Genomic DNA, 24,851 nt, shown 5'->3' on the forward strand with positions numbered 1-24,851 from the left:
GGTATGGAGCAGAGGGGGGTCACTCCTGCACTTCAAGGTACCCATTTGTGACAACAGTGACAACGACCATTACGGAAGAGAGAATCGACATCTGCACCTCCCCTCACCAACTGCTGTGGAGTCGATTCGCGCTGGCTGACCACTTTGAGATCAAGAAGGTTTGTAGGAAAAAAGAGGGTAATCCGACACTCACCCTGGATCGCATCTGCTCATGAGCTCACCTGTCTCCTGCCAGGTGAGATGTGCCTAGAGCAGCAGGTGGAAGTTGGGGCCAGGTCCTGCTTTCGAATTGGCAGGGTTGATGAGGGATGAAGTTTGGGACACACGCTGCTCTGCCCTTAAACTCACTGGGACTGGGTCCCAAAGGGTCACTCGGGAGCCAGTCCAGGGGTGGCTGCCCCCACTGAAGGCACAGGGTTGTGGCCCCCACGCCCGCACCCTGCCCTCGTGTGGGCGGCTCAAGAAGGGCCCAGGGCTGGGAAGGGCTCTGGGAAGGCACGGGGTTGTGGCCCCCACGCCTGCACCCTGCCCTCGTGTGGGCGACTCAAGAAGGGCCCAGGGCTGGGAAGGGCTCTGGGACACATCTGTTCTTAGCCCGGCCACTCCGTGGCTGAGGGCACTAGGGTCCAGAGAGCTCACATGACTTGTTCAAGGTGACCGATGTCGGTGTCAGACTTGGGACCACAGCCCAGGGATCCGACTCACAAGTCAGACCTCTTTACGTTACCAAGGGTTTCCTTCACCAGGAGGAAGGTCTTCAGATTTGTGATGATTCCCTCACAAGGTTGAACCAGCAGATGAACTGAGGTCTGTACATACAGCGAGAATCAGCCCAGTGCTAATGGGTGGTACTAATAATGCCCAGGAAACAGATGATTTGGGAAACTAGATCATTCCAACAGCTTTAAAAAAATTTTTTTTAGTAATGTCAAATAAATTTTTATTCATTTTCCCAGTTTTATAGAAAAATAATTGATCCACATCACTGTATAAGTTTGACGTATACAGCCTGATTTACACATATTATGAAATGACTATAATAGGTTCAGCTAACATCCATCATCTCATATGGATACGATAAAAAGAAAAGAAAAGAAAAAAGGAAAATAATTTTCTCCTTGTGATGAGAACTCTCTGGATCTCCTCTCTTGACAGCCTTCCTGTATATCGTACAGCAGTGTTAGCTAGAGCCACCATGTGGTTCATTACATTTTTTTGAATTATAATACAAGATCATTGTTAAAAAACTCAGAAAAATATAATCTTATATAAAGATCACTCATTGTCTTACCCGCAAAGAACCACTGGAGAAGCTCAGTCTTAGCCCATGTGCTGCTTCCTGGTCCAGGTTTTGCGTTCTCGGCCTTAAAGCCTCTCTGGGCACGCTCTACTCCAGCACTACCCTGGGCACTCCTAGGTTTTATTGATAATAGGTTTTTATCCTCATCCACATGCATTTGTTGAGTGCCTTCTGTGTGTCCTGAAAACGCCTATCGGTCCCAAGGCAAATCACAGTTGTCTGTCTGCTTTAAAGCAGCGTCTCTCAGTTTGGGTACTGTTGACACTTTGGGTGGATAATTTTTCACGGGGGCTGTTCTGTGCATCGGAGGGTGTTCAGCAGTCGCTCTGGCTTCTACCCACCAGATGACAGTAAGTCCTCAGTAAATGTCCCCAGGCACTGCCAATGTCTCCCGAGGGCAATGTTACCTATGACTGAGAACCGATGCTCTCAGGACAAGTGGCAGGGCTACGTGCTCCCTCTGGGCCCAGGCATCTGAACATGGGCGGCCGCCGTGTCCATGCTCATCACCACATGCCCCGACACTTTTATACCCAGAGAAGTGCAGGACTCTGGCTTTCTGGTGAACCAACATCATTTTCAGTTATGTCAGTGGCTTTTCTCTGGAACTGATGACTCACCACCAACCCCACCCCCCGGGCCTCCCCAACTTTGCTCCAGGCACCCCCTCTGCAGGGCAGCTCCCAGACATGAGCCAGGTAAGAAGCCCTCACCATTAAAAAAACCCCAAAACGGGGCTTCCCTGGTGGCACAGTGGTTGAGAATCTGCCTGCCAATGCAGGGGACACTGGTTCGAGCCCTGGTCTGGGAAGATCCCACATGCCGCGGAGCAACTGGGCCCGTGAGCCACAACTACTGAGCCTGCGCGTCTGGAGCCTGTGCTCCGCAACAAGAGAGGCCGCGATAGTGAGAGGCCCCCGCTTGCCACAACTGGAGAAAGCCCCCACACAGAAACGAAGACCCAACACAGCCATAAATAAATAAATAAAATTAAAAAAAAAAGAAATACAACCAATATATTAAAAAAAACAAAAAAACCCCCAAAACCAAAAACACCAGTGCTTCAAACTTAAAAGCAGTTGGTCGTGCATGGCCCAGGTTCCTGGTTCATGGTACACACATTTCTCTCTCTCTCCCCCTCAAAGAGTTCTGCAAATCCTACAAACCAATTGCTTAATTGAACTTTACAACTTTTTTTTTTGGCTTAAGATATGGATGTGTATTCCCACCTAAAGACCTTTGAACTTACTCTTGACTCAGAAGCTAAAAAATCTTCTCCACAGAGGTTTAATGGCCTTCAGACAACCTCGCCCACTGTTGGCCTTTAAATTGTCAACAGCATTCAAACAGCATGGGTACAGTTAAAATACTGTGTTATATATATGAAAGCTATGTAAGAGGGTAGATCTTAAAACTTCTCACCTCACACACACAAAATTGTAACGATGTGAGGTGATCGATGTGTTCACTAACCTTATTAAGCTTGGCAATCATTTGCAAATATATACACATATCAAATCATGACGTTGTATACCTTAAGCTCACACAAGGTTATATGTCAATTATAGCTCAATAAAGCTGGGGAAAAAATCTCCTTCTGCTTTCCTAAAACTTTAGTTTGTTCCCAACTGCACCAATTTACATTCCCACCAACAGTGTAGGAGGGTTCCCTTTTCTCCATACCCTCTCCAGCATTTATTATTTGTAGACTTTTTAATGATGGCCATTCTGACCAGTGTGAGGTGATACCTCATTGTAGTTCTGATTTGCATTTCTCTAATAATTAGCGATGATGAACATCTTTTCATGTGCCTATTGGTCATCTACATGTCTTCTTTGGAGAAATGTCTGTTTAGGTCTTTTGCCCATTGTTTGATTGGGTTTCTTATTCTTTGTTTTTAAAAATGTTTTTTACATTGGTGCAGCCACTATGGAAAACAGTATGGAGGTTCCTCAAAAAGCTAAAAATAGAGTTGCCATATGATCCAGCAATCCCACTCCTGGGCATATATCTGGACAAATCTATAATTCAAAAAGATACATGCACCCCTATGTTCATAGCAGCACTATTCACAATAGTCAAAACATGGAAACAACCTAAATGTCCATCGACAGATGAACGGATAAAGAAGATGTGTTATATATATACAATGGAATATTACTCAGCCATAAAAAGAATGAAATAATGCCATTTGCAGCAACATGGATGGACCTAGAGATGATCATACTAAGTGAAGTAAGTCAGAAAGACAAATACCATACGATATCATTTATATGTGGAATCTAAAATATGACACAAATGAATTTATCTACAAAACAGAAACAGACTCACATAGAGAACAGACTTGTGGTTGCCAAGGGGGAGGTGGGGTGGGGGAGGGATGGACTGGGAGTTTGGGGTTAGCAGATGCCAACTACTGTATATAAAATATATTAACAACAAGGTCCTACTGTACAGCACAGGGAACTATATTCAATATCCTGTGATAAACCATAATGGAAAAGAATATGAAAAAGAATGTATATATGTATAACTGAATCACTTTGCCGTTCAGCAGAAATTAACACAACATTGTAAATCAACTATACTTCAATAAATTAAAAAAAAAGTTTTCTTACAGAAGTAACTGCTGGGTCTGGGATTTAATTTTGTTCTATTTACAAGCAAATTAGTTAGTCTGTTGCTGTTTCATGGATGCCCGCAGGAGAATGAAACCCGAGTCAGAGACAATGGGTAACTCAATTTCCAGCGGCACAGCCGGCGGGGGAGCTTCAGCTCACGGGCTGGTTCTCCCCTCCCTGCCTTGCAAGTCCATCAGGGGCTACTAGGGGGCGCCCGAGGGATGCCTTCTCGTGGAAAGGAACCTGGAGCTTGGGAAACCCGCATTTTATAGCAAGCAGAGGGAACACCTGCTCTTCTTCCTAGAAGACCTTTACCTCATCCACCAAGGCTGTTTGCTGCAAACAGTGGTGACAATCAGCCTGGGTAAAAAGCAGTGAGGACTCTGCATTCTTGGCATAGCTGGCAAAGCCAGCTGGAGAGCAAGAGAACCTTGGGAAAGGAACTCAAATTCTTCTTACTTTCTTGGAGAAAAGGATTTTAAATCAAACAGGCTGAAAAAAAGTAAGAAACACACATAGGAAAAAAGTACCTTCCTTCCTCATTATTGTCATTAGTTCCACTCAGCAATTACTCAACCATAAACATAGTTACTTGAGTGCTTTTACTGCTTTAAGTAATGGACATTCATAGTTTGGATTCCCAACCTTTAAGACAGGATCTCTCGAGTCCCTCCACTGAGGATGTGGACCAGGAGTGTGGGGAAAGGCAGTCTCCCGGGCACAGTCTTTCCACTCCTGCATGGCCATGAAAGCGTGAGCCTGGAACATCTCCATACATGGAGATGAAGAGCCCTCACGGCCTGGGCAAGCCCACCTCTTTATTCAGGAGTATCTTAGCCTGTTCCGGGCTTGGCGTGTACTCCTTTGTTCTGCTTAATCGCCTGGCCGGTCCCACTGCCCCATCTGTTCCCAGTGAGGAGCGTTGGAGTCCGTCACCTGCTGCAGGAGAGGGGCGGGTACAGACCATCTCCCACTGGTCATGGGGACCAACGCTCATTACTGAGGCTGGTCTTACTCTGTCTCTTCTTTACATTCCATCCAGAGCCTGTGTGAGTTGTGTGTTTCTTGGTGACCTCAACACGTGCAAACCTTACAGGGGGTTGACGTCCTGGACTTGGTGCTTCTGGGGACGGGCAACCAGTGTCACACGATCAACAACTGGACTGACCTTTTCCTCCACCATGCCTTTACCTCTTCTCTCCAAACATTTATCTACTAGTTTCACGTTGTCAAGATTTATAAAAATTATAAATTATTCTATAATTAAAGCTCTTCTGTGATAGCTAAAGGCCCTGAAGGCTCAAGTTACACGAGGAAGTGGCCAAATGCTGCGGTCCCCACTCCCGCGACACTGCCTCCTCCTCCCAGCCCGCACCTATGGCCTCACGGGGAGCTCTCCGAGATGAGCGGCCGGGGAAGGGAAGACGGGGCCTGGGTTCTGCCCGATGTGCGGACACCGCCCCCCAGTGGACAGCTGCAGAGCCACAGCCCCTCCCTGGACACCCCTGAAGGACAAGGTGACGGAATTTACATCACAGAATTAAGATATGGAGTATCAAGAGAAGTAAACCTCACGTAAAGAATGAATACACACACCCTGTAGGTGCTGTGTCTCTAGAGAACCCTAGCACACTGGGCAGCAGTATTTGTTCTTACTGCTCTCCAGGTGACTGTGACATGCTTCCCGGGTTGATAACTCTGATTTAAGGAACTAGCATTATTAATTCATGTCAAGAGAAATAAGTTTTGGGGCAAAACTCATTACCTGCACTCTTTTCAGCAGCCGGCAACAAGAAACAATTATCAAAAAAAAACCACACGAAAACACCAAAAAGTGTTTTGAAAAAGTGCTTGAGAATTTACTGTACAGTTTTTTAACAATTTATTTATATGTTGGCTTCTACATGCTCTTACATTTGTGTAAAACATTTATACATATTCTTTACAATTTGTACATATATTAAATGGCTGTAACATAAACACTGTTCTATGAGATTTTATAAAAGAAAAATCAAGTAGGGAAAATTTCTTATAAAACATTAACAAAAAACCCGTGATATTGAAGAACAAGAAGTTCTCATATTCATGTTCATTTGATTTCCTCTGCTATTTATTTTTTGGTTTCACTTTATTTGTGCTGGCCCGAAATTTCCATTTTCTATCATGTAACTATCAGGTCAGAAGAGTGAAAGCAGGGGGAGAGGATGCAGTAAGGCAGCTGTGCAGGACGCCGACATCTGCGGGAGTGAGACCGTGTCCGCGAGTGTCCAGATTTAAAGCTGACGGTTTGCAAAGATCCTGTTTGGCTTTATGCCTGCCATTAAGGGAAGTACTAGTGATCAGGAAAATTCTGTCTGAAGTTTAGGGTACAGTCAGGAATAACATCGCTCTGCGCTTTTTCTCAAACGTAAAAGCTCGGGATGACCGCACATTATGCGGGCTGCCACCCTCCTCAGCCCCTAAACTCCTTCCATTTCGGGGGCCGGGAGAGGTTTGCTAACCTGTGTTTCATCTTTTCAGATAATTCCCACTGGCCCACTAGTCTAAATCAGATCAAGCGGCAAATCACGCTTTCCCCAGCATTTCTCACGAGGTCTCACTGAACACCTCGAGAGACTTAAAAACGAGTGGAAAGCTCGGGAGGAGCGTCTGCCCACAGGGCCGGCCCTCCCGGGCCCAGGGTCAGCGTGGCCGCTCCTTCCCTGGGAGCAGAGGCAGAGCGCGTCCCCAGCTTTCTCGGTGAATTCTTCCAGCCCTACTGGGGCTCGGGAAGAAGCCGAGGAGGGAGGAACTCCTCCCAGCAGACGGCACTTCAGGGTAGTGGGCGCAGAGGCTCTGATCCCGGGGTTCGGCCAAGCTTTGTCCTCTGAAGGGACACGTGCGTCACGGGCACATGAGGGGCCGCAGCCCCGGGAGCCCCTCTTTGCTTTCTCTCTCCAGGAAATGTAAGCACTTGAGTCATAAATATCTCAGCGAAAGGCATGTAGATCTTCCTAAATAGACAGGAATCCCAAAGGGCTGAAAAGAGTTATAAAAATATACAAACATATATATTTTTTACTCTGGCGTATTTCATATTTTTAAGAAAGCAATTAGTAATTATCTGACATTGGGTAAGAACTGGAAGATCGTGGGTGACTCATAAATTACATTTTTATGTAAAATATCAGTGGGGGAAACCCCTAATTTTCCATTCAAAATTCTGACAACTTTAAGTACTTTCCAAAAATAGACAATTTCCTTCCACTGGTTTAACTAATGGATGTGGAAATGAACAAAAGACTATCCCTAAAGAACTGATGCATTTAGGCGCTTAATAAAGGAAATGCAGTTTTTTCCAACTCTATTTCTTTTTGGTTTTCTTTCTTTCTTTTTGGATGATGGAGGGAAAAAATTAAATTGCGTTGCCCCAAGTCAGAAGGAAGCACTTCGGCGTTTCTTCTCGTTCGTTCTGTCCTACATCACCGGGAAGCGACCGAGGGCCTGCCTCAGCTTTTCCGCAATCTGGTGAAAAACAGAACAACTGTGAGACATCTCTCCCACCGTGACTTCATGGCACTCTATTATTTCCATGTCTTCTGAGTTAAACATGGCAGAAGTTTCAAATCCTTGAATGGGTCGACGCTCCTAGTCTCTCCCACACCAACCCAGCCTCCGGGCAGTGGAGAGGCCTTCCTGAACCCCGGTCGCGGTGGTGCCCGGCTTGCAGGAAGCCCCGCTCCTTCCTTCCCACAGCGCAGCTGCTGCCACGCTGTGCAGCGTCATTCCTAGACCATTCGCCTGTCCTCCAGGCATCCGGGGGATCCGGTCTCCGCGCTGGCCCAGACGCCCCTGCCCTCGCGGACACCTGTGAACTCCTGAGACTCGGAGGACGAGCGGCTCCCCACGAGGCCCCGCTGCTGCTACACAGTGTGGAGACAGGATGCACCTTCAGCCCGTCTCTGAAACCAACTGTTTCCGACACGCAATGGATAATACGCACAGAGCACGTCAGCCACAGCTCCCTTCCAAGAATGACCATTGGAGAGACACGTGTGGCAGTGTCCACCCAAAGATAAGATGACGCGTGCGTGGATGTGGGCCTGGGGCTGGCCTATCATTATCCCTGAACATACATGAGATGACACCATGGCAACAGTGGAAAACTTAGTAAGAAACATGGCAGCCAACACATGGTCATTGTGTAAGTTACAGAACTTGTCTTCGGATGTCTGAGTTTCCATTTATTCAATACATGCTAGATCTTTGTTTTCTATACACTCTGGTAAATAACAAAATTGCTATGCAGAGGTACAAAAGTTAACATTTTCATTACTGGTTCCTGAGTGAAAATATCTAAGGTTTCGCCCTCCCTCTCGTTTTCGTTTTCTTTCTGAAATTCCTCTGCAAAAACCTCACTCACAAACAAAGCCAGTCTGTGCTGCCCTGCATGGTGCCAGGCTCCTTCCCCAGCTGAGAGCCAGCAGGGACGGCAGGGTGACCTCATCGCATTCACAGTGTTCCCTGCGCACAGAGGGGCTGGAGGGAGGGAAAGGGACCACACAATAAGGGCTTCTTGGGGCCTCACAACCAGCATCTAATACTCTTCTTCTTAAAAAAACAACCCCCCTTTTAACCCAGTGTTATTCAAAGGAAAAGGCGGATTTGATTAAAAGAGATTGGAAAAACCCCTGCTCAATATTTAGCCTCCTTTGGTTTATTAGTTAGGGTTAAAAAATACATGCAGGGACTTCCCTGGTGGTGCAGTGGTTAAATAACCGCCTGCCAATGCAGGGGACACGGGTTTGAGCCCTGGTCCAGGAAGATCCCACATGCTGCGGAGCAACTAAGCCCGGGCGCCACAACTACTGAGCCCGCGAGCCACAACTACTGAGCCCACATGCTACAACTACTGAAGTCCGCGTGCCTAGAGCCCGTGCTCCGCAACAAGAGAAGCCACTGCAATGAGAAGCCCGTGCACCGCAATGAAGAGGGGCCCCCACTCGTCACAACTAGAGAAAGCCCACGTACAGCAACAAAGACCCAATGCAGCCAAAAATAAATAAATAAATTAAAAAACAAACAAACAAAAATACACGCAGACTAACTTCACAGGGTCAGCGTACGTGAGCAGGAACCCTGCCCTGCCCGTGCGCACGGAGGCCCGGCAGCAGCGCCCACTCACCGTCTCGTAGAACTGCACCTGCTGCTCCAGGTACAGGCGGATGACGCTGTTGTAGTCGTAGATCCGGTTACTGTGGAAGTGATTCATCTCAGCTACAACCAAAACCAAGACATCAGTCAGTGCCCCCCGGACTTCAAACGACCACAACTGGTGTCTCTGCTCGGTTATGATTAATCATCAACCAGATTTAATCTGGTTGGCCCGTGCCAGTTCCTGACAAAATGCTAGAAAGAGCCTAGAAAAACAATCTGAACGGTTAATGGCAAACAACGCTTTCCAGTAGATGGACGATTACTGCTGACTGGCATGTTAAATCCTAGGAAGCCCAATACAGATGATCACCCAAACGGCGAGGGCTGTGTGAGCAGGACACCGACTTGGTCTCACCGTCTACAGACGACTGCAGCTCAGAACGTCAAGTCTGTTTACTGTGGACCTAGCGAGGCGCCCGCGGGCTGCCACGTCCCCTCCCGCACAGAGACTGCCCAGGCAGGCCTCCTGAGGGACTCTGAAAAGCTGGGCAGAGGAGTGACACGTGAGCAAGGCCCTCTTCAGAGTGGAGCCTGGTGCCGCTGAGCCCCAGGGCTGCCAGAACTCAGGCTCTTTCCAGGCAGAGGGTCACACGCCCATCCTTCCTGTTTGCTGAACGTACCGATTCAGCAAATGAATCCCGTCTCTTACGTTGCCTCTCAGCACCCTCACCCCATCACCAACTCTGGAGACGCCTCCTTATCAGGGCTCCTCATCGCCTCCCCCCCTCGCACCCCGCCTTTTCCCTTATACTCCACACCTACAAAGCCAACTGCCTGCATAAATTCCTACAAAAAGCTCACTGTTCTGAGTTTTATGTTGTTATCTGAAGTTGTACAAAGCTTCTCGCTTATCTATTTGGATAACCCCAAACACAAGTTCAAAACCAACTTCCCCGTTTAAAACCCTTCAAAGCCCAAAGCTTCAGTCAGGCTTCCCTGTTTACTTCTGGATGCCTTTCACACATTCTTCCCTTCTCCCACACCTTCCCTAGTCCCGAAGGATGTCCTTTAGAAAAGCCCGCAAATACCCCTCATTCTCTCCCCTAGCACCTCATCTTCTTCAGGTTCTCAAAATCTCAGACGGCAGGAGCCAGGTCTCTGGTCGGGCTGTCCGACTAACGTCAGTCCCCAATTTGCACCCGCCCTCCCCTGGCCCCGGTCACTAGCAAACCCTCTCCCTTGAGCAGTGCTTTTTTGTTTGTTTCGTTTTTCCATCAAAACCTTTTAATGTCTTCTTAATGTCCACAGCAAGTCTAGACTCTTCTGCCTGGCTTTCGAGGCCCTCCACAATCACCAGAATTTTTCCCCTAATACTCTCCAAGTGTGTTTTATTCCCAAAGGCCAATGACCTAATCTGGTACCATTATTTTGTGTTCTTTTGTTCATACTGGAACATCCTTCCCCTTCCTCCTTTGCCCATGTATGTTCTATCCATCCACCAAAAGAGGAAAAATCCTTTCATTGCTCCTATCTGCTGGAAAACACTCAAAACATTAATATTTTCTCTTTATTAACAGTCAAACCATGCCAAAAATGCTATGTTCAAACTCCCTTCACAGTCTATGGTCTTGGGGCCTGGAAGTTACATGCTGCTGAAAGCTGAACGCTGGAATCTAATCTGGATAGGGGCTGATATTAAAGGTTATGAAAGGAATCTTCAAGGTCTCCAAGAAATAATAAAAATGTACAGGTTTAATCAAGCTGTCATTCATAGTTATGTCACGTAAATGCGTGAAAAAGTAAATAAATATTACAGCTTTTCATTAACACTGGGATCCTGCAAACAACAGGCTTATGAAGATATTTTGAATCAGTTCTTATTAATTTAACTGCTGTTCACATTTGAGTTTCTCTCCAGCAAGGAAGACAGAAAATTTGCTGAGAAAAAAACCTCCACTAGTTAGCCACAGACCTTTCCTTCTTACCTTGCAAAGCATAAGACATTGTCCCAACACGTTTCACCATGTTCTGTTTGTCCTGTGGGGTGATCTTACTAGTTGCAACAAGTTTATCACTTTCTTTCACTTTTTCTATCGCTCCCTGTGAAATACAAAACGCAGTGGTATCAATAAAACAAATCTAAAAAGATCAATTATTAGTTTAAAATATAACAAAGCTAACATAGTCTATAATTGACTTGCTACTGAATAGGAAAATGTCCCCACAAAATAAGAACATAAGGTAAGCATCTATATGTAACTTCCTGTAAGTCACTTGGAAACAAAAATGTTGCTATTCTTGCCACATATAACTTAGCTAAAAGCTACAATTTTATGCTACCACAGAGCAGAAAACTAAACAGCGCTCTCTTTCTGTAATACGTATAAGCCATTGCCATGATACGAGTAGTACATGATGGGAAAACAGGCACTAGGTTCAGGAAGTCATCTGATCCAGGTTGAGTCTAGCATATACGCCGGGGCACTGTGTCTCTGTTACAAAGTAGAGTATTTCATAAGCTGGTGCCTAAGTGCGCTGATCATAAGCTTTACTGTGATTTCTGTAAGAGGCGCTGAATTAATTTTAAATTAATACTTAGACGGAAACAGGTGTAAAAATTGCCGAACGTTTCCCACGCCAGTCTCATCGCGCTGCTCGCTGGCACTGTCTGCAGAGCATTAATCAGGCTCCCCGCCTAGAACTCGGGTGGCAGGCACAAACTCCTACCACATGCTAACTGTTCTCAGATTTTTCCTGAGATTTTCATTTTCATTTTATTTATTTTATCCCCCCCTCCCCCCGCCGCCAGTTTTACTGCAGTATAATTGACAGATAACACTGTATTAGTTTAAGGTGCACAGCATAATGAATTTGATACATATTTATAATGCAAAATGATTACTATGGTAAGTATGGTAACATCCATCTCCTCCCCGAGTCACAAACTATTTTTTTTCTTGTGATGAGAACTTTTAAGATCTACTTTCCCAGCAACTCCACTTCTGGGTATATATCCAAAGAAAACAAAATCACTATCTCAAAGAGATATCTTGCACTCCCATGGTCATGGCAGCATTACTCACAATAGCCAAGATATGGGAACAACCTAAGTGTCCGCTGATGAATGAGTGGATAAAGAAGATGTTCTGAGTTCTGTACTAAGCTATTTGAAGTTGCACAAAGCTTACTTACCTATGCTACCCCTTCATGATACTTCAGTTATAAAGCCAAATGCTAAAATGCCCACTTGCCAGGACCGTTAGGATCACAGACCGGGCCTTTGTAGAGATTCTCTTAATAAACCCAAGTATATCACAGTACTCTAGAGTACTACCGTTGATAAGATACCCACAGTAATGAAGCAGTACACAGATTTTGAAAGAGAGAAAAATTAACAAGAATCAAACTCTGAAGACACCCCAAACCAATGTCTTATTTAGCTGAAAAAACTTTATGATGGGAATTATATAGTTTCCTTTTTATTAATATAAACATATAAAATTGATATTGACCATTTTGATTTTAATTGGGAGACCCTTCGTCAGGCTCGGGGACAGAACAACTTACTTCATCTGGACAGGAAAGGACCTCTGAGGACCTGCCCACGCAGCACACAGGGTCTCACTGATGAGGGCAAGTACCATTCCTGACACTGACTTGAATACCAAACACCACGATGATTATGCTTGATACCTGACCTAAGTATATCCATAAAGGAGTATTTATCATACTTTAGGTTCTCTCAAAATAATCTTTTTACGGAATAAAAGAAACTAAAAAACTATCCATGTGTCTAAACGTGTTAGGACCTCACTATTGATAAACACTCCAAGCCGTGCCAGCTGGGTTCAGAGACCAGCTCCTGACTGGGGGGCACTGAAGGGTCAGGCTCACGCAGGTGGTGGTGCGCCTGGGTTCTGATTCACCTGGGATGTCGTCTGTGAACTTCTATGATCAAGTTACCTTGTGAGCGCCAATAATGTCAGGGAAGCAGCCAAGGAAACCTTTATATTCATGATTACATTCCATCAGGAAATGGAGATCTTTCTTTGGCTGTAACAAGACACAGACTGGTTATTATTGGCGGAGGAATTCAGACAATCAGGGAAGAGAAAACTGTTATATCTGAGGACTGTATCAGCCAAATCCACCAGGCACTACATTAAGTTACTGAGTGTCAAGCATTCAGCCTAGTTTTCCTATAAGAAAATAATCCCCAAGAACTATACTCTCATCATAGGTTGTGAAGAAAATGATAAAACAGAAATTTTTTAGGTTGGTTGGTAAATTAGCTATTTTGAGGTGGCCCAAAATACAACACTGTGAGAAAAAAAAAAAAATGGTTAATACGGTACGTTTACATACAAGCAAATAAGACCTTATATAGTTTAATGTCTAAATTTTAGCAGAGAATAAAAAAAATTATGAAAAATGTGGTAACCATTAAAAGTGGCAACTTTAAATTTTTCTATTTTTCTAGATTATAATTTTTAATAGTTATGGTATGCACAATTCTAAAAATGTATCTTTTTTTTTTTTTTTTACAAGTATCAGGAGAGTAGCTAATGACCACATGAATGTACGTGCATACAAACACGTATTTCAAGTCATCATCTGAAAAAAAGGTTTTTAAATTTAGGGATTTGAAACAACTTAGATGGTTATTCCCCTTAAGGAAACTTGTTATCTGTTACTATGAACATAATTGGAATCAGGCTACTAAAGGCTCCAGTAAAAGCCATGTGGCTCTAACAAAAACCTGCTCCATGCCGGGAACCACACCAAGGGCTTTCTCTCTTTATTAGCTGTTGGATCCTGAGATCCTTTCCAGGTAGGTGCTACCATCGCCATTTACCAGACCAGGAAACCAAGGCTCAGATAGGCTGAGCAAGAGTCCAAACAGGGACTTGAGCAAAGCTTTCCTGTACGTTTTAATCCCCTCATGGCTGAGAATGGATTCAAACCATCGACACTGGAAGGTATTTAGGTTTCCTGATGATGAATTTACCCACCACTTGAGCTTAGCCTAAGAAATACTATTACCCAATGTAATTAACAAAGATACACAGGGATAGAAGAGAATAGCCATTTGGAAACTTTGTCTTCAAACAGGTTTTAAATTAAATATGTGGATGAGGTAGCATAAAGTCTTAACTGGAATTGTGTGGTTATGTTAATACCTGTTCTGCCACAAGACTGGCAATTTCTTCGTAAGTCTTTCCTGCTTCTGTTATTGCGTCATTGAGATCTGTTTCACCTGAAAATCATTACAGTTATATGAGTGGTTATAATTTATATTTCCTTTTCATTTATTTTATTTTAAAAATTTATTATGGAAAACTTCCAACTTTTAAAATCTACAGAATAGTATAACGAGCCCCCATTTACCCATCACCCGACGTCCCAATTAACCGCTCATGGCCAATCTTTTAGTCTCCTCCCTACCTCTCCCTTTCACTGGTCATTTAACACTTCATCCATACATTTTACCTAAAAGATAAGGACTCTTTAAAAAATAAGGACAATACCAACCTCACACCTAAGAAAAGAAAATTGTTCCTCGTATAAACTGTCCAGCCAGTGTGTAGCTGCTTGGTATCTCCAATCAAGTTGGCTGCTTGAATCAAGACGCAAAGACAGCCCACATGGCATAGAGCTGATGTGTTTCCTCCATAAGTTCTTTCTCCTCCATCCTTTTTTCTTGCAAGTTTCTTTTTGGGAGGTGTATAAACCAGGTCATGTACCTTGGTACCACAGTCTGGGTTTTGCTGACTGAGTCTCGGCGGTGATAACACAATCCTCTGCTCCCTGTATTGTCTAGCTCTTTTATTTTAGTACAGGTTTGCAAATTGGTGCTATTCTACTTCTATCACTCCTTCTTTATTAGCTGAAATACTTCTATAAAGAGAAACTTCCCTTTATCAACTTTTTGGTTACCTTGAGGTATAGGAATAGGAAGAGCAGGTTCAATGCTTTTTTCTCTCTCTACAGTTTTCAGAATAATAAGTTGATTCTCTCCTATCCTCCAAATGTAACTGAGATTAACATTTTAAAAAAGTATCATTGCAAAGTCTGAATTTAAACATATTTGATATGCTACATTCCACAGCAGTTATTATTTTCACTAATGCTCAAATTTTCTCTTCACTGGACAGTGGAAGGCTCTTCAAATTGACATCCGAGTTCTTCTGCTAGGAGCTCTCGTTTGTTTCAGGGGAACATAATGTTTAGAAACCGCCATGCAGGTGGTGCTGGGGGTGCTTCTTGTTACTGGACTGGATAATTGTTTCTAAGCCTTTCCAGTGAACAGAGCCAAGCGTGTATCTGTTAATCCCAAAGTCCTAATTTATCCCCTCACCTCTCCCCTTTGGTAACCGTAAATTTGATTTCTATGTGTGTGAGTCCGTTTCCGTTTTGTGAATAAGTTCGTTTGTATTGCTTTCTTAGATTCCACATATAAGTGATATCATAGGATATTTGTCTTTGTCTGTCTGACTTAGTATGATAATCTCTAGGGCCATCCATGTTGCTGCAAATGGCATTATTTCATTCTTTTTTATGGCTGAGTAATATTCCATTGTATATATGTACCACATCTTCTTTATCCATTCATCTGTCGATGGACACTTAGGTTGCTCCCATGACCTGGCTATTGTAAACAGTGCTGCTATAAACACTGCTGCTATGAACACTGGGGCGCATGTATCTTTTTGAACTAGAATTTTCATCTTTTCTGCATATATGCTCAGTAGTGGGATTGCTGGATCATATGGTAACTCTATTTCTAGTTTTTTAAGGAACCTCCATACTGTTCTCCATAGTGGCTGCACCAATTTACATTCCCACCAACAGTGCAAGAGGGTTCCCTTTTCTCCACACCCTCTCCAGCATTTATTATTTGTAGACTTTTTGATGACGGCCATTCTGACTGGTGTGAGGTGATACCTCATTGTAGTTTTGATTTGCATTTCTCTAATTAGTGATGTTGAACATCTTTTCATGTGCCTGTGGGCCACAAGATGCTTATCTTTCCAGGCCTGGGGTTCCTCATCTCGAAAATGAGGGGCCAGACTAACGAATCCTCTAAACTCCCGCCCAGACTAAAAGTTCTGATTATAAGACACAATTCAGCCAGGCCAACAAGAAATATTCATATATGGGAGCCCCAGATCTTACATTCTGGTTAGAGACTAATTTCTTCTTCCTGAAAATACTCAGACACTGACCTCCAAAGACATGCCTTCCCTGGGTATCAGGATAAACACTACGGTGAAAACACTAAGTCTATCATTTCTGTAAGTGATAGGATGCCCTCAAATTGAATAGGTGCCACTCACCTGGCAAATACTTTTACTTCCTATCTGCTCCATAAGCCAAATTAAGAAAACATAAACCAAAATATAAAAGAAAACAGCTAACTTCTTCTTGTAAGTGTTGTCAATTGAAATGCACAATGAACTCAAAATACCACAAGTACGACATACGATATGGGATAAGTTGAAAGCAATTATGAGTTATGGAGAGACATAAAGCAACATGAACTTGTTACTTAGTAAAAATTTTTCCTCCAAATGACCTTGATAAGATCTGGCTTTTGACAGTCAGACTTGACTTCAGAGTTTGGCAGAGAGACGAAGCAAGGGCAGAGTGTCACATACCATAGCGGCCTGTTTTACTAAAACACAAGAGCTATCTGAGCCCAAGAAAGGCAAAGAAGCTAGCAAGAAAAAACAAATTGTAACAACCCACCACTTTTCTCAAAAGTAGTAAGGTGAGGCTGCAAAAGTCCTCAGTGGAGCAGATTAAACCTCACTGAAGAGGGTGCTTAACTGCAGTTATTGTTTGTTTACAAGAGCCTGAGGAGGCCGGTCTGTGTGGAGAAGACACTCAAGGCCCAAAGAATAAATAAATAAAGATGTACCTTGATAACCACTAGAGCTGAAGACTGTTGCTAAGCTCTGCAAGGCCTTGCCTATCTTCTGATATTCCTTGGGTAATGCTGAAAGAGCAAAAGGAATAAATCATTAACTAGTCCTCTGAGCAAAATGAAATGCATCCAATTATTTTCTAAAAGTACTATTACAATAAAAGAAATTTGAAACGATTCAAAATAGTCTATATTCTTAATAAAATATTGATGTAAAATGATTGTTTTTAAAAATTAATGATTGTTTCTTCAATTAATGATTTTTAGTTTTACATTAATCAACTGTTCAATTAATGGCGGACACTATTATTATGAACACCACCACCACCCACATTCTCATTCACTGAATGAACTCTAAGTGCACCAGGAGCTCACTTAGAAGATGACGTCTAGGTTAGAGGCCTTCCAAGTACACCACCCCAACTTGATCGTCACAACCACCCCCTCTACAAACGCAGGCGCCCCATCTTCATTTCATGGGTTAGGAAAATAAGGGTCACATGGCTAAATGGTGCATCTGGCACTTGTGATTCCTAATCCACTGCTTTTCCCACTCTGCTATGTACGTATGAATGATTATTTGCAAAACAAAAACAAAACTGAAAGCAATGGGGTGTGCAGAAAAATGGCAGTGGCACCTCACAGGATCAGGGAGGAGGGATTTTAGTTTTCTCATCTGTATAATAATAAGATTAACTAAATCATCTCTAAGGCTCCTTCTAGCGCTAAAATTCTAGGCTTCTGGGATCACTTTGGAGAACTTTCGAGAAAAGAGTCTCATATCTTAGGCTACCTTTTTTGCATCTATACATAAGTCCCCTGAAACACATCTGCTGCCTTTCAAAAGAAACCATTACTTTCATTTGAAGATAGTGTTATATTAATAAAGAAAAATGCTTCAAATGTTTCTTTAAAAAAATCTAGGCCAGAGAAACTTGACATATGGTCTATAAGCTGTAATAATCAGGAAACACGAATTCAAACTATATTAGCTTAATTTTAATAAATTGTTCACCCTTTTGTAACTCAGTTTTTGCCTCTATACCAGGGGTTAAAAATACTTGTCATGTGCTTCACCATGTGGAGTGTGTGCTAGATCTCTCACTTCACAGATTAGGAATTTAAAAAAATTCTTCTGTGAGAAGAAAGAAATTATGCCTGAATCAAATTCTAAACAAAATACTTCAACCCCCTTTCCCCACAAAAGAGAGCAGCCTAGAGTTACTACTATTTCATAAACTTGGCCCATGGATTTTACAGGACATGGAGCTGACCAGATGTTAGACATATAGGATTTGATTCTTTAAAAGAAGCCATAATCCCAGATTTTTTGTGATCTCCTTAAAAAATCTTATTGTAATATTTGTACTCACTTAAACTTTGCTTAAAAAAAGGGAAACAGCTGAGTTTACAGTTAAAATTAATTATTTAAAAAATTAAATTACTTCATTTACATTTTCGAGAAGTGCCACTCCCCTTTTTGTCCATGAGTTATGTATGCCCTGTGACCAAAGGCTTGAAACGGATTTTGTTTTCTGATGTTGCATTTGTATACGTTATGTTTTCAGGCTCAGTTCTATTTTTAGTATTTCTTTGCCTTGGGAAAGGAGCAACTGTTATTACTCCTGGTGTCTGCCCCTCAAGCAGGAACAGCTGGTACACGACAAATGGTTCTGTTGATATAAAATGTCATGTGAATGGTGGAGGGCCATTCAGTGTAAGGCCTGGCTTTATCCTCCAAAGGGCCAGATAGGAAACATTTTAGGCTTTGTCAGGTGGCAGGTTTCTGTTGAAAGTACTCAACTCAGCCACCCTCACCCTGACAGTAGCCAAGGCCTGATCCCCACAGCTGGACACTGGACTGTGTGTGCTTCTCTCCCGGCCCATCTGACGCCAGAGTGGCGTGGGTTTGGGGAATACAGGAAAACAGTTCAGCAGAATGACGGTCTGCAAACAAAGGGAAGGGAGGGAGGACAGCAAGTTCCTGAGGATGTAGAACAGCAGGCAGAACGCAAGGGTGACAGCGCCACTTTCTTCTCAGCAGTGTGCGAGTCTGACCCATGGACACACGTTCCGCTATCACCTACCACTGATTTTGCCTAAAAATTAGAGCTTTAGTCAAGTATACAACTTACTAATATTCATCCATCTTACCAAACGGATGAATATTAAAAAATAAAATCATGAGATTAAAAATAACCACAGGCACTTTCCAAACATGCAGAAAAGATTAATCTTCCACAGATGACAAACCCCAAATAACTGGAAATATTTAAGTGAACACGGTGTTTCTCACAGAAGTTCTTGAACTGGCTTTGTTTGAGCCAATTTTCTGTCGTTTAACGAGGGTTGAGAAGTGAGGTTCCTCCAAGAGCTGTGGGTAGGACATTACTTTGGTTCACTAAGCGCACTTCTGTTTGAGGTGGTTCGGTTCCCCAGGGTGACAAAGGCCACAGCGGAGGCTGCACTGCCGCCTACAAAAGCCAGCAGCGGCCAAGGATGGCACTTACGGCCTGTGCACCGCTTCCAGTGCTCCTGCCCCACGGTCAGCAGCTCCTTCACACCATCATCCATGGCTTTGGTGAATTTACCGACAGCATCACACTTCTGTTCTCTGTGGGGCAAAAACATGAGGAGGTGGGTCCTTGACTTCACTATCAAACATCCGAACAGTATGAGGTGTAAGGAGAAAAGTCCGTGTGGCCAGGGGAGTTCACACCAAACGTGACCACAGGTACTTGTTTCTTGCTTTATGACAACTGCACTTTAACTAAATTAGTCTTCAAAACAGGCTGGATTCGGGTTTTTAAAGAACTACTTCAAAATCTGCCATTTATATTTTAAGTCTGCTTCCTTCCCCTCTCAATTCCTTGCGAATTTTAACTAAAATTAATCTAAAGTAAATAAAATCTTCATTTCTTGAATATCTTTCTTAGTGAAATTCAATCACTGCAGGTACCACTGAATCTATAAAAACGTAGTACAGGTTGCTAATGGTAGTTGTTCATTCATTCCAACAAGTACTTTAATGAATCAGAGAAAATACCCTAGACGCATAGCATCTAAGCGATACTGAACATACCAGCTACTTAAGGATGTAAAAAGTTTTCACCAACTTGAAAAAATCATCACAATATACTTTTAAATGAAAAAAGCAGATTATAAAAGAGAATGCATAGTGTGAGATCACTTTCGTTTAAACAGACAATTTTTCCTTCAGATACAAATGAACAGAGGAAGGTTTGGAAGACCACAGACCTAGGTCAACATATTAACATTGATTTTTCTCTCTGGGTAGTTATAAGACTATCTATATATTTGGTAACACATAAGCAATGATTTTACGTTAAGAAAAAAGCTTCTTAAAATTAAAAAAAAAAGCCTAAGATTTCTTATTAGTCTTTATGCAGCAAAGGAACTACTCCAGATTTTCAACCAAGCCTACGTTAAAAAGAAGATGACAAGATTAAAAACAGGATATGAAAAAAACAGGAAAATCAGGCTTGGGATTGTCCCCTTCAAGGCGATGTTCAGAGAGATTTCTGTCTCATGGACCATTCTGTGGGCGCCGCCCTGTCTCATCATCCTTTACTGGAAACAACTACTAACCACAATGTCAAGTGTGAAATCACTGACTTCAAGGTAAAAAGGAAGCAGACTTTAACTGATGTTATGGTTAGAGAGACAGTGTTTCATGTACAAACGATGTTCTCCTGTCATCTGACTACAAGCCCCACTCATTTTACACACTCCAGTCTGATGACTGGCCGAGACCTGTAAGCAATGGAGGCGGACTCAGTTTGGGGAGAAGGTAAGTTTGGCTGCATCTCTTACATTTCTACTAAGTCCAGGTCAGGTGCTTCTGGTTCCATGGTGGAAAATATCATAACTCCCACCAGCTCATCTTTCTCAGCCTTCCTTTTCCCAGTTTTCCATTCCTGTAAATAGGAACATTATAATGTTAAAGTGGAGAGCAGAGCCAAACTGGTCTTTCAAACTTCCCTCCTAGAATCGGCTCACTGTCATCTTTATCCTTCTAACTTTCAGGAAGCAGTGCCCACACGACCTCCCTCTGCAAACGCGCCAGGCACCTATACATCTCCAACGTCATCTCATACGTAAACAGTGTCACTGCACAGAACGGTCCTTATGAACCCAAGTCCTTCCAGAGTGAGGTGACCCAGCACCTTTCCTTTCCCAAGCCCCACCCATATAAACACACCCACGAATGTGACAAAGTGCCTCAAGTTTTTAGGTTGTTTTCTTAAAAAGATTAAAGCTTTTCTAAAAGATAAGACAGGAACCAATATTATAAACTATTAAAAAATTATTGCAAGTTATACACACACACACACACACACACACACACACGAAAGTACTCAAAGCAGAAATATGCAGTGCAATGAATTCTCACAAAGTGAATTCCTGTGTAACTGCCACCAAAGCCAAGAAAGAGAAAAGAGCTAGCATTTCCGAAGCCCCTGTCATGTCCCTTCCCAATCACTACCCCTTCCGTCCCCTACAAGGGTAACCACGATCCACTCCTTTATGGTTATCATTTCCTCGCTTTATAGAGTGTCACCATCTGAGTCCCTACACCATGGTTTTGCTAGTTTTATTAATGAGCTAAGACCCTACCCTAAGCATTCTTTTGTGTCTGGCCTCTTTTGCTCAACCTATGCTGAGAAGCTACATTCACACTGTTGTTACACTGTAACAATTTATTGATACAATAAATTTATTTACCCCATTCTACTACTGGTAGCCACCCCCAGTCCTGGCCAAGTTACGGATTAAGCTGCTGTGTACATGTCTCCTGGCGCATATGTGCATGCGTTTCTGTAGGCATTTACCCAGGAGTGGAAAGTTGTTCAAGTTTAAATAGATAACGCCAAACTGTTTTCCAAACTGGTCTCATCAGCTTTCACACCCACCAGCAGTGTGTGTGAGTCCCAGAAACTCCTCATCTCACCAAGAAGACAATTGGTATAGTCAGTCTTTCTAATTTTAGCCTTCTGGCAAGTGTATTCACTGTGGTTTTAATTTGCATTTCTTATTACTCATGAGATTAGGTACTTTTCTATACATTTATTGGTGATTCAGATTCTTTTGTGAGGTATGTTACCAAATCCCCTATTTTTCTACTGTTTTACCTTCCTTATCAGTTTGTATGGGTTTGCCCATCTTCTAAAATCCAGCCCTTTGTTCGTTATACATGTTCATATCTTTGACTTGTTTTTCTTTTTTAATGACTTATTGTGATAAACAGAAGTTCCTAATTTTAATGTAGTCTAATTTGTCAATCTCTTCTTGTACGGTTAGTCAGTTTTGTGCCTTATTTCAGAAATCCTTCCCCACGCTAGGGGTATGAAGATTTTCTCCTACGTTACCTTCTAGAAGCTCTATTGTGTTGTCTTTCACATTTAGACTTGTGAACCACCTGGAATTAATTTTTTTTTAACTTAATACAATGGAAACTTTCCAGAAGAAAAGTAGAAAGAAAAGTACTTTAATAAACCCCTATAGATTCAGCTTCAAAAATTATCAACTTTTTACCAATCTTGTTTTATCTAGTCTCCCCCATCCTACTTTTTTTTCTTGTTTATTTTAATGGAAATCTCAGATATAATATCATTTCACCTGTAAATACTTCATTATATATCTTTAACAGATAAGGCCATGTTTTAAAAACATAACCACAATACCAATATCAAACCTAACAAAATCAACAGATTCTTGTGAGGTAGTGACCGCATTTCATTCTTCCCAGTGATGCCATCCAATTGACTGAGCACCACTGACTGAACAGGCTGAGCAAAAGAGGCCAGACACGCAAGAATGCTTAGGGTAGGTTCTTAGCTAGTTCACAAAACTAGCAAAACCATGGTGTAGGGACTCAGACGGTGACACTCTATAAAGTGAGGAAATGATAACCATAAAGGAGTGGATCATGGTTACCCTTGTAGGGGACGGAAGGGGCAGTGATTGGGAAGGGACATGACAGGGGCTTCGGAAATACTAGCTCTTTTCTCTTCCCCCACTGTACTCAGCACCATCTTTGTCATAAATCAAGTGTCCATTCTATTTGGTTCTACTGGTCTGCTTTTAAAATTATTTTAGCTTTATAATGAGTCTTAATATCCAAAAAGGTCCTCTTCCCACTTCATCCATTTTTAAGAGTATCTTGGCTATTCTTGGAGCTTTAATTTTCTACATATGACATCTTTTCAGTTCTTCAATCCATGAAACATAGTATTGGAACACTTATTTAGGTCTTCTTTTATTTCTCTCAACAGTGTTCCATAGTTTTTTATGTAGATCTACATTTTCCTGTAGATTCTTTGGGATTTTCTATGTCCAACCATCTATGTGAGCTACTGTTGCCCAGAGAATCACAATTTTTAATAACTTTCTAGTTTTATACTGTCATTTAGCAGATGAGGAAATTGTGGCCCAAAGAAATTAAATGCTTTGGTCAAGGCCACAGAGGTAGTTAGAAGCAAACCCAAGACTAAAACTGAGTGCCCTGGCCCCAAGTCCTTTCTTTCTTCTCTTGTATCAAAAACACCAAAAAAGGTCTAGAGTTATTATTTTTAAGAATAACATTCTGCATAAAACACAACCTTTAGAAGTGCTTCCTAAATAGAATCCTTGACAAATCAATCGAACAAGCCCCTGTTAAAGTGCTATGGGTAAGCAGTAAGGCACCGACTTGGACAGGGTTCCCCGTCGTTCTTGTAACTCTATTAGCTTTTCACATGTATCATTCACCACGAAATGCAAAAAGACTACACATGTTTAAGTGGAATGATCTCTAACCTATAAATTACACCAGGCATGACCAAACAAATGATCACATACAGTGGAAGACTAAGGTGACAAACGGCTATTTCCAAAGCAGACAACAACAGTGAGGTGACAAGCAGCCAATTTCTTGTTGATTTGCAGAAAAGAACAGATAACTGCTGGCAGAATGACTGCCCGTGGGGCAGGGGCGGGGCAGGGGCAGGGGCAGACCTGGAGTGGAAAAACAACGTGGCTCTGAGAAAGCCCGTTCAATTCCGAATCTACCTTTCCCTTCATCACACTATTTACACCGTAAGGTCAAAATGTGATCATAAGAAATCATTCACACTACTTCTCTGACTTCACGCTGATAATATCCTACACAGTTTGGGGTCTATCCTATTTTTAAAAGCATCTAGGAAAAAGTCCCCTATTCTATCATATCCTTCAGCCCTGCCTTCACTGGGCCAATCCACTCCCGGGTTATGGAAAACCATTTTGGCAAGCGCTTCTCTCACGTGCTGTGACTGATTTCCTATTATTTAGAAACAACCAACTAACCAACACAACTTAACTCCTTTTAGACAAAAAATTGGTGTGAATGGGATAATTCTCAATATCCTCTAAGATTATCATAACAAAGTGTCCTACCTTTTCATCTCGGAAATTTAGAAATTGCTGGAAAACCTCACTTTCTGAGATTACTGGGTGACGACACATCCTGGTCATCCACGCCTGAAGTCTCTCCATGCGCATCTTGATAAACTCTTCTTCAAAGCGACCTGCAAGAGACATGCCGAGAGTGATGTGCAACTCTGTCAAAGATGAATCACTGTTACCCCAACTGAAAGACTGTTTATGTAGCTACTGGCTACTTGTAGAGAGTTATTCAGTAAAAGATAAATCATGGTAGTTTTTCACTAACCTAAAAACACACAACATAGTGGATGCTCAAAGACCCACAGGAAAGGTACTCAACAAATTTGAAAGAAAATTTTATCTCAATATGAAAACTTTTCTCTTTCTTATAAACTAACAAGTCAGTGCCTATGTGGCCATATGAAGCCTTATAGGCAAGAA

The 24,851-nt window shown here is 42.5% G+C and overlaps 1 protein-coding gene across 1 annotated transcript in view; it reads right to left on the reverse strand.

Annotated features, from left to right (window-relative positions):
• Window positions 1-5,757: 5,757 nt before the first annotated feature.
• The window catches only part of SNX9 (sorting nexin 9), a 92,839-nt gene continuing 73,745 nt past the window's right edge, over window positions 5,758-24,851 (reverse strand). Inside the window, 9 exon segments of the mRNA XM_082475558.1 lie at window positions 5,758-7,426; window positions 9,087-9,178; window positions 11,044-11,158; window positions 13,022-13,111; window positions 14,239-14,315; window positions 16,980-17,057; window positions 19,496-19,599; window positions 20,820-20,923; window positions 24,423-24,553. Coding sequence (XP_082331684.1) covers window positions 7,379-7,426; window positions 9,087-9,178; window positions 11,044-11,158; window positions 13,022-13,111; window positions 14,239-14,315; window positions 16,980-17,057; window positions 19,496-19,599; window positions 20,820-20,923; window positions 24,423-24,553 — 839 coding nt within the window. The 3' untranslated portion in view covers window positions 5,758-7,378.

The sequence above is a fragment of the Balaenoptera physalus genome, assembly GCF_965194825.1.
Source record: "Balaenoptera physalus genome assembly, chromosome: 9".
Taxonomy (NCBI): domain Eukaryota; kingdom Metazoa; phylum Chordata; class Mammalia; order Artiodactyla; family Balaenopteridae; genus Balaenoptera; species Balaenoptera physalus.